The 12,855-nt window shown below is 45.2% G+C and overlaps 1 gene segment (V, D, J or C); it reads right to left on the bottom strand.

The window, feature by feature from the left end:
- Positions 1–1,339: 1,339 nt before the first annotated feature.
- Positions 1,340–2,667, bottom strand: LOC136318233 (immunoglobulin lambda variable 1-44-like). The segment is given in 2 exon segments: positions 1,340–1,709; positions 2,615–2,667. Coding segments are annotated over 2 exon segments (423 nt in total).
- Positions 2,668–12,855: the final 10,188 nt, after the last annotated feature.

Genomic DNA, 12,855 nt, shown 5'->3' with positions numbered 1-12,855 from the left:
GGAGTAGAAGGAGGAGAGGAGTCCAGGTCATGGTGGAGACTCTCCTAGTTCCCCTGGCCTCATGATGATGCAGGTCTCAGGGATGTCCCTTTATCTCCTCCTCAGTCCTTTGGGAAAGAGTGCCTTCACTTGGGCATTATGCAAATATGAACCCACAAACACCACCCAATTCTGGGTCCTTGGTCCAGTTTGTAGCTCCCCTCCCAGGAGGAGGCTATGGTGCTGTGAGCTCTGAGACTGTCTCTTAAGAGGAAGCACCCACTGTCACCTCAAACTCAGGCCATGTGCATGGGTGCAAGGTTCATTCAGTTAGAACCATTTCAGTTGGTTTCTGGCTTTGCAGCTGTGAGAAGATCTACAGAGCCTCCCGGTGACGTCCTCAAGAAAGGATAATGGTGGATGGAGGTGGGCACTGCGCAGAAGAATAGTGGTCTTTTTTCTCTTTTAACAAACAAATAAAGAAACATAACAAAAGAAAAAATAAATAGCAGGTAAAATTATTAATAGTTTTATATTTTAGGTAAATAAATAAATAAATAAGAGTGGAACTGATGAATATCTTCAAAATACTTTGCTTTAAAGAATATTAAACTGAAAATATAGCCCATGACTGTGGTTTGAGTGGGTAAGTTTTTACCTGCTGCTGTGACACCTCTTGAAGTAAAGAATCAGGGTTTAGGCTTTTAAATTTTTTATTTTTATTTTTTTAAAGTACTGTTTACATGCAGTATTATTTAATATGTGTTTCAGTCTATAGCATAGTGTTAGAAAATCATATACTTTAAAAGTGTTCCAGCAGATAGTTTCAATATTCCCCTGACACCATGCATAGTATTCAAAGAGTAGAGTATTTTTTGGCAAAAAAAATAAAGAAAGAAAGAACAAATAATCCCTGTCACAGTATGGATGTGACCTAAAGTACGTTATTCAAAAGAATAAACACAAACAAGATAGCTGCAAACTACCACCTATTTTCTGATTCCATCTCTATGAAATGTACCTGATAGGAATCTATAAATACGGAGGGTGGGTCCGCAGTCACTCTGGACTGACAGGTGTGATGAGTGCTGTCTCTCCCTGCAGGATATGAAAGTGCTCTCAACCTGGAATATGGATGCTTATACCCCTAGTAAATATGTTAAATGTTGCTTTGGTATGCGTTTTAAATCAGTGAAATTAGGGCAGGGAAATTATTGATATATAAATAAAATTGTAAAACAACATAAGCAGATTGCCTGTCACTGACTATTTAAAGAGGGCCTGCGCTCAGAAAGTAAGACCCTCAGAGCTGGACCCACTACAGTCAGCCACAACGACCTTCTTTGTTTGTCGCAGGCACTCATGGGGGTGTCACGGGGAAAGGGGCAGAGTTTTGTCTCAGTTCCCCATGAATTGGGAGCACTGTGTCATTGTAGATGTTGTAGTCCCATGCTGAACAGTAGTAGTCAGCCTCGTCCTCAGGTTGGAGGCTAGTGATGGACAGGGAGGCCGTGTTGCCAGACCTGGAGCCAGAGAACCGATCTGGAATCCCCGAGGGCTGAGAACCATCAATCATCACAGTTTTCGGGGCTGTACCAGGGAGCTGTTGGTACCAGGCTGCACCATATGTTCGGACATGGTTGCTGCTCCCAGAGCAGGAGAGAGTGACCTTCTGTCCCACAGACCCTGACACCGAGGCTTCCTGCCTCAGCCCAGACTGCGCCCAGGACCTTGCAACAGAGTTGTAGAGACACAGAGATGTGAGCCTGAGGTTATTTCACAGCCTGTTCTCAGTAAGAGAGAAAAAAATATGTCCCCCATCATTACATTTTCTCTTCCCTCAGTCCGTCATCTGAGCAGTGAGCAAGGAGGGCGAGGAGGAGAGGAGTCCAGGCCATGGCAGAGATGCCCACACTCTGCTTCTGAGCCCCACACGTGAGAGAACTGCTCACAGTCTCTCTTATCTTGTCCCCTCAGGGGAGGGCAGGGAGGAACCCTCATGCAAATTGTTGCATCCTGCTGGTGTCCCTGGGGATAAATATGGTGAAAGCTCAGTGTGGATGGGGCTGGGGGAACTCCTCTTAGAGCAGGGTTGGCAGAGGCAGAGGTCACAGCGGCTGATACCCTGTGAGCACAGAGCAGAGGGCACAAGGCAGGTCTCTAGCTCTGATTTTCCAGCTGAGATTTTCCCATCTACTCTCAGGGATGGAACCACAGTGCCCCCTGCTGTCTCAGAGTCCATTTTCACTCATAACTGGGATGGAAGTCCTGCAGCTGAGCAGAGTGTGAAACTCAACAAATCAGCTCTGCCTTTCACCTCACCCACCCCACACAGGGCAGGGCCTTCTCATCCCCCGGGGGCTCCTTACTGTGCTGCAGGTGTCCCCACACCTCACTCTTTACTTTAAAGATGTGGCCTCCTCAGCATGGGGCCATCCTCCTGGTCCTCCCAGCATTTACAAAATTATGTTATTGTGGTCATAGGTGACTGAGACCTCAGAGTGAACGTGTCCTGAATTTATGAACATAAAAGCAGAGACATAAACACCCCCTCACACCCTCTGTTTGGGGACCTGAAGTGACAGGCTCCTCTCTCTCTCATCATGCCTCACTTCCCACCATGGCCGACCAGTACCTGTCAACCTCGTCAGTTGTCCCCCCTTCACCTGTGATGGGGCCTGGGTCCATTAATGACAATGCACAGGGACTTCTGAGGAGAGAGCAGAGTTATTAGGAGGTGAGATCTCCCTCTCCTGTTGCTCTCCCCCACCCCCGGCCCCCAGGAGCATCCACATGAGGTGGTCACGGCACTCTCCTCCCAGGATGCAGCCAGGACCCACAGCCACGGACACGTGGCCCCTGTGGATATAGTGAGCTGGGGGTATGTGAATTATTCAGAGGGAGGCATCGAGGCTTCACAGGGATACAGATGCACTTCTGACATTAGTGAGAGCAGAGAGTGACTGAACAAGAAGTATATATAGTTATATATTGAAATATATAAAGGAAATAATTGTATTAATATTCTTTTTTTAAAAAAATTTAAGTTAGAAGTGGGAAGGCAGAGAGACAGACTGCTGCATGCACCCCGACCGGCACTCACTCCGCAAACCCTTTCTGGGGTGATGCCTATCTGGAGCCATTGCTGTGTTGCTCGGGATCCAAAGTATTTTAGCACCTGAGGTGAGGCCATGGAGCCATCTTCAATGCCCAGGGCCAACTTGCTGCACTGAGCCATGAGCTGCAGGAGGGGAAGAGAGAGTTAAGGAGAAAAAAGTGAGAAAAGGAGGGGTGGAGAAGTAGATGGTCACTTCTCCTGTGTGACATGACTAAGAATATAACCCAGGACATCCACACACCGGGCCCATGCTCTGCCACTGAGCCAACTGGCTAAAGTCTTCGATTGTTTTCCTAGTCCAGTGGTTCTCAACCTTTCTAATGCTGTGACCCCGCAATACAGTTCCTCATGTTGCGGTGACCACAAACCAAAAAATAATTTTGGTAGCTACTTCATAGCTGTAATTTTGCTACAGTTATGATTCGGAATGTAAATACCTGATATGCATTATGTATTTTCTGATGGCTTTAGGCGACCCTGCCGGGGTCACGACCCACAGGTTGAGAACCGCTGTCCTAGTCACTCTGGATCTAATTGTTTAGGGGTCCTAGACAATATTGGTCCACACAGAAAACAGAAGAGACTGGTCTGTCTTCTCAAGGATACACCTTACAAGATCTTTGCATAAACTTGATTTTGTGGAAAGATGTGATAACTAAGTGAAGTTATTTGAACAGAGGATCACTCTGCTCTGTCCTCATAGTCTGTCCATTCTCTGTTCTCTCTGCCCACTCTGCCCATTGATCCCAGCTTGACTCAGCCCCACACCCCTCATTCTAGGTTCCATTTCCATTTATTTCATTTCAAGTTGAAATGAACATGTTTTTATATAATGTGATATCTTTATGTTGCACTGTGTATGAGGCTATGTATTTATTGGGTTTGCTTTCCTGGTGTTGTTACCAACTTGTCAATGTTACTTTTAAATCCTAGATGTTATTTAACTTTTTCATAGAAATCATTATTTTTTAGTCTGATACTTATCTCAGCAATTTTACATTGTGTTCCTCTTTGAATGTTTATTCTTCCAATATCTTGTGTGTATGATTTCCACCTGTTGTCTAAGACACTATTTCCACCATGGGGTCATGAAAATATCCCATATTGTGTTAGGAGCTATAACTAATTTTCTCATTACTTACCCTTTGGAATCAATAGGCTTTCCTTGTAAAGCAGGCTGAGGTGGCGGGGAAACTAAGCGAAGGACACAGAGTCCCCACGCATTTCCCCACTCTGCCCTCAGCTCGCCCTGTGAACATCTTGCACTGGGGTAGCCCTATTGATGAGATAACAGAAGCCAATATTGATGACCTATTATCAATACATTGTTTTTAACTAAAGTCCAGATTTACCTAGAGGTGGCTTCTTGAATTGCTCAAGGCTATAGGTTTTGCCAAATGCGTGTGACCTCTCACTGCTGCAGTGACACACAGACTAGATTTATCACTTCCTGGCCTCTTGGTGAAGACCAAGTGTGAAGAATAGTTTTACTACCCTAAGAATCCAGTTTCTCCATTATCCATAGCTCTTTCCATACCCCGAACTCCTGGAAACCAGGGATCTTTCACTCTCTGTATAATTTGCATTTTCTAGAATGTCATGCTGTTGTAGTTCTATACTCATTCTGTTTTTCTTCTTAAAGGTTGGCTTCTATTCCTTAGTAACCTTATTTTAAGGTCCCCCATGCCTATGTGGCCTTATAGCATATTTATCACTATCTCTGATCATATCTCATTGTACAATTTACCACAATTTTTTCTATTTGGATATTAGAGAACATTTTCTTTGATTTAAAAAAAAAATCTGAAAAAAGTTACCGGTTCTGGAGTGGACACACCTTTCAAACTCATTTGAATAAATACCTGGTATGATTGATGCATCTCATGTATTAGTGTGCTGAGCTTTTAAAAAGATCTTCCAGGCTGTCCTCCAAAGGAGCTGACACCATTTTGCATTCCACCAGCTCTGAATGATGGTCACTTATAGGCTAGTCTATTTCTATTACTCATTTAATACATGTGTTCAACATAGTTGCTCCACTGTGACAAGTTAATACTCAGATGTCCCACACTCAAGAGAGGGATCAACTCAGGGCACGAACTCCAGGAGGTATGTATTTTGGGGGCTGTCTCAGTGGTTGTTAACAGCATTCTGCTCTGGACCCTGAAAATGTCATCCCTCTTACATGGCAGACACATTTCCTGGGCCTCTATTTAGCTTTATACACAGAGAGAGATATTCATGGGCAGAGGATGCACTGAGCTTGGAGTTTTTGTCTCACTTCTCTACCTGCATCTGTCACTGTGGAAATGGTTGCTGAACCACAGAGCACAGTAGTACTCAGCCTCGTCCTCGGGCTGGGCGCCTGTGATGGTGAGGGTGGCCTTATTTCCAAGCAGGGAGCCAGAGAATCGGGCCGGCATCTCTGGTAACTGGTTGTTGGTATTACCCACTAGACCCTGAGGCACCTGGTAGGGCTTCTGTTGGACCCAGTGGGCATAGTTCCAAGTTGTGACAGTCCCAGCACTGGAGCTGCAGGTGAGAGTGACTGTCCCCCCAAGATTTGTGGACAGTGAAGCTTCCTGAGTCACCACTGTCTGGGAAGTGTTCGCTAAAAACAAGTAAAAGACTAAAGGTCAGGAACAGGGATAAGGGTCATGAAAGCACAGTATGGCCTCTCTCACTTCCTCCACATCCCCAGCCTAGAGAGTCCCCCAGACCTGTGCAGTGAGCCAGAAGAGTGAGCAGGAGGGGAGCCCAGGCCATGGTGCAGACGTCTCAGTCCTGTTCTCTAAGGAACCCCACAGGGTTCACAGCACAGCTCTCCTTATAACTCCGACCACAGCTGGGGAGGGGCTATCATGTAAATAAGACCCACTTCAGAGCTACACCACAATGTGGCCTGGTCACAGCTACTTAGCTGTACCACATGTTAGTGGGGCCCCCTGACATTAGGACCATTGCACAGCTGAGCCTGCTTTCCCAGGAACTGGCCCACAGCCCCCTCTAGTACCCGTAGTGAGAATATCAACAATGGACAATGCAGGGCTGTCCCTGTTTGCAGCCCCCCTTCCCTCTGGCCTGGAGCCTTTAGTTCCCTCAGTATGAGATGAAGTGCCTGTGATTCCCTAGCAGAACCTGGATGGAGGAACTTGGGGAAAGGAAGGCCTGACTGAATTGCTGCCTCTCCTTTTACTCAGGTCAGAGCTATTAGACGTCTCTGTTGAGTAGAGGAGATAAGGTCTCGGATTCTCCTGCTCTGAGGTCAGGTTCCTTGGGACACAGGCAGTAATGGGGATGCCTTGCCACATACATAGTTGACTATTCCAGGGTCAGGTGTTTGGTCTCACCAGTGTCCAGTAGCATTTCAGAATTTATTTTTTCTTTTTATTTCTTAGCGTTGTGTAGTTTACTCCTGCTCCAGAATCTAGAGGAATACACTGAGATATTTCTCTCAGAGCTCCCCTGACACTGAGCTCAGCCATTCTCTTGAGCTGGGACTGTGTGGATAAGGGGAGGCCATGTGGTCAGGGACTCCTGGGGACCCCAGTAGGAGACAGCTGCTGTGAGCACAAAGCTGCAGGGAGACAGGTGTCTGCTTTCCTGGTGACGCGTTCAGTACAAGTCTTTAGTCTCCTTGGTTAAATTTACTCCTAGGTACTTTATTTTTTTTTGGTTGTAATAGTGGAAGGGATTGTTTCCTTAATTTCTCTTTCTGACTGATTGTTGGCATATAAAAATGCCTCTGATTTCTGAGTATTAATTTTATATCCTGCCACTTTGCTGAATTCATTTATCAGGTCCAATAGTTTTTTGAATGAGACTTTAGGGTTTTCTATGTACAATATCATATCATCTGCAGATAATGATAGTTTTACTTCTTCTTTTCCAACTTGAATGCATTTTATTTCTTCTTCTTGTCTGATTGCTGTGGCTAGGACTTCCAGCACTATGTTGAATAAGAGTGGTGAAAGGGACACCTCTGCCTTGTTCCTGATCTTAAGGGGATTGCTTTTAATTTTTGTCCATTGAGTATGATGTTGCCTGTGGGTTTGTCATAGATGGCTTTTATCATGTTGAGGTATGTTCCCTGTATTTCCACTTTGCTGAGAGTTTTGATCATGAACGGGTGCTGGATTCTATCAAATGCTTTTTCTACATCTATTGAAATTATCATGTGGTTTTTCTCCTTCCTTTCGTTTATGTGATGAATCACATTGATTGATTTGCAAATATTGTACCAGCCTTGCCTCCCCAAAATAAATCCCACTTGATCATGGTGTATGCTTTTTTCCGTATATTGTTGGATCCAGTTTGCTACTATTTTGTTGAGAATTTTAGCATCTATATTAATCAGGAATATTGGCCTATAAATTTCTTTCTTTGTGTTGTCTTTGCCTGATTTTGGAATCAGAATTATGCTCGCCTAATAAAAGGAGCTTGGAAGTCTTCCTTCCTCTTGAATTTTTTGAAATAGCTTAAGGAAGATAGGAGTTAGTTCTTTTTTGAATATTTGGTAGAATTCAGTTGTGAAGCCATCAGGCCCTGGACTTTTCTTTATTGGGAGTTTTTTGATAACTGTTTTGATCTCATTTGATGTAATCAGTCTGTTTAAGTTTTCTGATTCTTCCAGATTGATTTTTGGAAGATTGTATGTTTTAAGGAATTTGTCCATTTCATCTAAGTTGTCTAGCTTTTTGCATACACTTCTTCATAGTATTTTCTTACAATATTTTGTATTTCTGTTGTGTCAGTTGTTATTTCTCCACACTCATTTCTAATTTTATTTATTTGAGTCCTCTCTCTTTTTTTCTTGGTGACTCTAGTTAAAGGTTCATCAATCTTGTTTACTTTTTCAAAGAACCAGCTCCTGGTTTCATTTATCCTCTGTATTGTTTCTTTAGCCTCTATGTCATTTGTTTCTGCTCTTATCTTTATTATTTTCTTCCTTATACTACATTTGGGCTTTACTTGCTGTTCTTTTTCTAGTTCTTTTAGATGCAGGGTTAAGTTGTTTATTTGAGCTTTTTCTAGTTTCTTAAAGTGTGCCTATAGGTCTATGAAATTCCCTCTCAGTTTTTGCTGTGTCCCATAGATTTTGAGTTGTTGTATGCTCATTGTCATTTGTTTCTAGGAATTTTTTTATTTCTTCTTTGATCTCATTCTTAATCCATTCATTATTTCAGAACCTGCTATTTAGTTTCCATGTGTTTGAGAATTTTTGAGCTTTTCTGTTGTGGTTGATTTCTAGTTTCATGCCATTGTGATCAGGATTCCAGGCTTTTGCCCCACCCTGCAGGAGGAGCCCGCTCATAGGAAGGCTGCAAGCCTTGGCTCCACATGTCTGGCCGGACTGTGTGCCCACGCTCAGTAGTGGGACTCCACCTCTTCTGGGCTTTTGGCTCCACCCCTGCAGGAGGAGCCGGCTCCCAAATCAGGCCACAAGTCTGGGTTCTGCGGGTGGGGCAGGGCTGTGCTCCTGTGCCCTTGCTGAAGGGTGGGTCTCTGCCCCTTCCAGGGCTTCTGCCCTTTCCCTGCAGGCTGGATTGCAGGCGGCCCACAGCTGGGCTTGACCACTTTTGCACATCCCCTCCTCCCCAGCCAGGCAAGACTGAGCTCACACCTGGGCCTCAGTGGTGGCCAGCCGGCTTCTGCCCTTGCCAAAAGAAGCGCGGTTCCGCAACCCACCGCCACTCGCCCTTGGGCGTGCCCTCAGCCGTGTGGATGGGGACACTGCAGCTCAGATCCTAACACTCACTGCTGTAGTCCTGGAAGCTCCCTCCTTCTAAGTGATTCTTCTCTGAGTGCTGCGGGAGAGCTTGTATGGCTGGTGTCCTGCTTCCCTTTGCTGGTATTACTGTTTCCAGGGGAAATATTCACTTCATATTTGGGGAGTGACTTGTCCCAGGGGTTAGGGTGGCTGTCTCTCAAAATGTTTCTCCCTATGCCTCCTAGATTACACTCTTCCTGCTACTCTGGTCCTCTACTCTCTCCCGTCCCCTGGTGCCCCGGGTGAGTGGTTGTGAGAGAGGTGTTCTGCGCAGTCCCTTTTAGAAGAATCCTGGGTCTGAGAAATCAGTCTCTTTCTCACAAACAGTATCCTGTCTTGTTTCCAGCTAAATACTGTCCCTATGCCTCTTCTAGGCTCTCGGGCTGCAGGCTGGGGCTTTGTTCCTGGGACTCAGGACCCTCCCCTCTCTGCTAAGCTCACTTTCCGCCACGCAAGTCTCTCCCAGCTGCCGTTTGCTCCGGGGAGCTGGGCAGCTCTCTCCGCGTTTCCGCTTTTCCTACCAGTCTAGTGTGGCTTCTTCAGTATTCCTTGGTTGATGAATCTTCTTAGTTTAGTCGAAAGTTGGTTTTTCCAGATGATGGTTCTTAAAATTAGTTTGTAATCCACTTTGGTTCTGGGAGGTGGAAGTTGGTATGTCCGCCTGCTCCATCGCCATCTTGTCTCTCTGTAGTATTTTTACCTTAGTTAAGAACCTTGAGCCTGCTTTGTAATTGTCTTAGGTATTCTCAGGGCAACAGCGTTCAAAGCAGGTCTTCCTTGTGGGGAAGTTCTGGGTGTAACTAGGAGCCAGCATTGAATTGAGGACTGGTAAATTGCATATGGAGAAGGGAACCCAGGACCCAGTAGCCCATCACAATGCAGAAAGGAGCAGAGAGCAGCTCCCCCTGACGGCCCCTGGCTGATGCTGCTTCACTCAGGTTGTGCTATTTTCTTTGAAGAACCATGCTGAAGCATCTTATGAACCATAGACTACAGATTCAATGAGTTCCATGACATAATATCTAGTTACAACATTTTTTTCTCTTACCTTATGTCAAGAAACCACTGATGAGATTTCTAAGACTCCTTTTTTTGAATGAGGAATCTGGCACATGGTTTACTACATCTTATATCTGCTCTCCACAGAAAATCCATGTTCCCATTCCCTCTCCCAGAAACTTCTCAAATACCCTACCCCTAGCCCAACTACCCCTTAATAAATATTTCTTGATATAACATAGCTTCAACTTGTCTGTTGATTAATTTTTGCATCTATGTGCATACAAGATATTGTCTCATAATTTTGAAATCTCATGTTCTTTCTATTAAGTTGGATTTTCTGGTTTTTCTATAATAACTAGATAACAAGATTGCATAAGTAATAACTAGATTGGGCCATGTACCATCTCTTTGAAGTCTTTAGAATTGTTCCTTGCATGTTTTATAGAAACTTGTTATGACTACCTGGATTTAATATTAGTGAAGATCATTACTACTCACTCATTTCACACACACACACACACACACACACACACACAAATACATACACGCACAGCCACATGCACACACCCAGACACTCCATGATGGCAAGTTTACCATAGTCTGAACCAGGACCCTGGAATTCGGGGCAGAAGGTGGTAGATAGAATGGGACAGTCCCCCGCTTGTGCCCAAATGCCAGAAGTAATAAGTAGTGCTGTTGTCCCCCACTGACATCCGCCACTGCCCCCTAATGAAACTCTTTGTCCCGTCAGTGAGGCGGGTGAGGAGCAGAGCGGCCAGGCCATGATGGGGAAGCCCAGAGTGCTGCTTGCTCAGGTCTAGCTGTTGGAACTGAGACTCTCCCCATCTCCAAGCGTCTCCTGTCCTGTGTGCACAGGACTCCTAGGCCAGGGGTCCTCATGCACATTTGCTCCTGCTGTGTGACTGTTCAACTGTGGTACATTTACAAACAGAATACTACATGGCCATAAAATAGAAGAAAATCTTACTTTTTAAAACAACATGAATGGACCTGGACAGCTTTATGCTAAGTGCAAAAAGCGGGTAAGAGAAAAACAGAAACTTTTCCCTGTTTTTCAGCATTATTTATTTATTACTACTGAGTTGCAGTTTCTTATATATTTAGGATATTAACTACTTATTATAGGTGCATTTGGCAAATATTTTCTCCCACTTTATAGGTTATCATTTCAGTTTGTGGATTTTTTTTCTCTTGCTGTTCGAAAAATTTTTACTTTGATATAGTCCCATGTGTTTATTTCTGGTTTAGTTGCTTGTACTTTGCATGTTATAGCCATAAACTCATTGTCAAGGCCCCAAAGGCTGGGCTGGGCTGGTAGAAGTCACTCCCAAGTTCATCTCAGGGCTCATGGCAAGTTGTGAGTCCTCATCTCTAAATTCAACACAGCCTCGTGGAACGAAGGGTGTATGGACCCACTGCTTCTAAGGGCAAATGATCCAAGACAAAGCAAGAGAGAGCAACCAAGACAGGGCAGGCTTTTATGACCTGATATCACAAGTGACATCGCATCAGTTCTGCTGTGTCTCTCTTACAATGTCAGAGTCAGAATGAGAACATGCATATATTCGATGACCTCTGCATGTTGGTCCCAATGTTGTTACTTTTTTACAGGAGGCTGGGATTATTAGTGTTAAATTTAGTTTTTTTAGACACCCAACTGGTGTCAATGGAGCCATGCAGAGCCCGACTGCTTTGCATTGCATACCCTATAAAACTGCACTCAACACCCACTCACCTCTGACAACAAGCCCTGGGGTCATAACAGACCTCAGCCCCTATGTCCAATCCTCCAACCATTCCCCAACCCCCTTACCTAATTAATGATATCCCTATCTCTCCCTTCCACCTGGGTGCAGCCATTTAAACTAGCCAACTGAGAATAAATAAGACTGTATGCTCAACACTCCAGCCAATGGAGCAAGACCCAGCATCCTAGGGCCTGCATTAGGGATAAAATCAGAATTTGCCCTCTGCTCACCTGCTTGCTGGCTATATTTCTATAGCAGCTGCACGCCCTTATGCAGAAGTTATTAAAGTTGCCTTGCCAAGGTATTTTGTCTCCATAAGTCTTGAATAATTTTATCTCTAACAGCTCCATTGTCAGATATTAAGTGACCACATGGGCGTGAGTTTATTTCTGGGTGCTCTATTCTGTTTGCTAGGCTCTGTTTTTAAATGTGAGCTCACTTAGATATAAAGAACCTTCTTAGTAGTTATCTTAGTTCTTGGGATTCACAATTTAGCTTAACCTTTAGGTGTATACTTTCTGTGTCATCTTTTTTTTTTTTTTTTGGAAAACTCTGACTAACAGTCTGAACCTTATGCTTTTGCCAAACAAATGAACAGGATCCAGCAGACGTGGTGGCCGATGGGTGGAGCTGGACAGCCAGCATGTGCATGTGTCAGCCCCACAGGCTGGGCGCACTGTGTGAGCACGGAGGCTGCTGTCCCATGCTGCGCAGTGATAATCAGCCCTCTCCCCAGGCTGTAGCCCAGAGATGATCAGGGAGGCCAGTTCTCCTGGCCTTCCTCAGAATCTGGGCAAGACACGTGGGGCAAACCATTGTCCCCACACTTGAGAACTTTGGGGGCACTTCTGGGAGCTGCTGGTAACAGGACACACAACACCCCCAATGTCTGTGCTACTCCCCTGCAGGAGCTGGTGACTTCCTGCCCCATGGACTGGGACCCTGCAGACACCGGAGACAGCGCCGACTGGCCCAGGACCTGATGGTCACAAGAGAGACACAGAGGAAGAGCAAGGACGGTCAGTGAGCAAGGACAGGCTCAGGGCTGTTTGGCCCTTTCCCGCCCAGCTGTGATCCTGGCCTACGGCCACCTGTGCAGTGAATGGAGTTCTGATTAGAGGCTCCCAGGTCAGGATGGAGACTCCAACCCAGCTCTGTCCCAGACTCCTCAGCTGGCTCTGGCTCCCCATGTCCCTCTGGTTACTTTCTGCAGCTCA

This window comes from Saccopteryx bilineata, unplaced genomic scaffold, assembly GCF_036850765.1.
Source record: "Saccopteryx bilineata isolate mSacBil1 unplaced genomic scaffold, mSacBil1_pri_phased_curated manual_scaffold_17, whole genome shotgun sequence".
Classification (NCBI taxonomy): domain Eukaryota; kingdom Metazoa; phylum Chordata; class Mammalia; order Chiroptera; family Emballonuridae; genus Saccopteryx; species Saccopteryx bilineata.
This window is presented reverse-complemented; position numbering and strand designations above follow the sequence as displayed.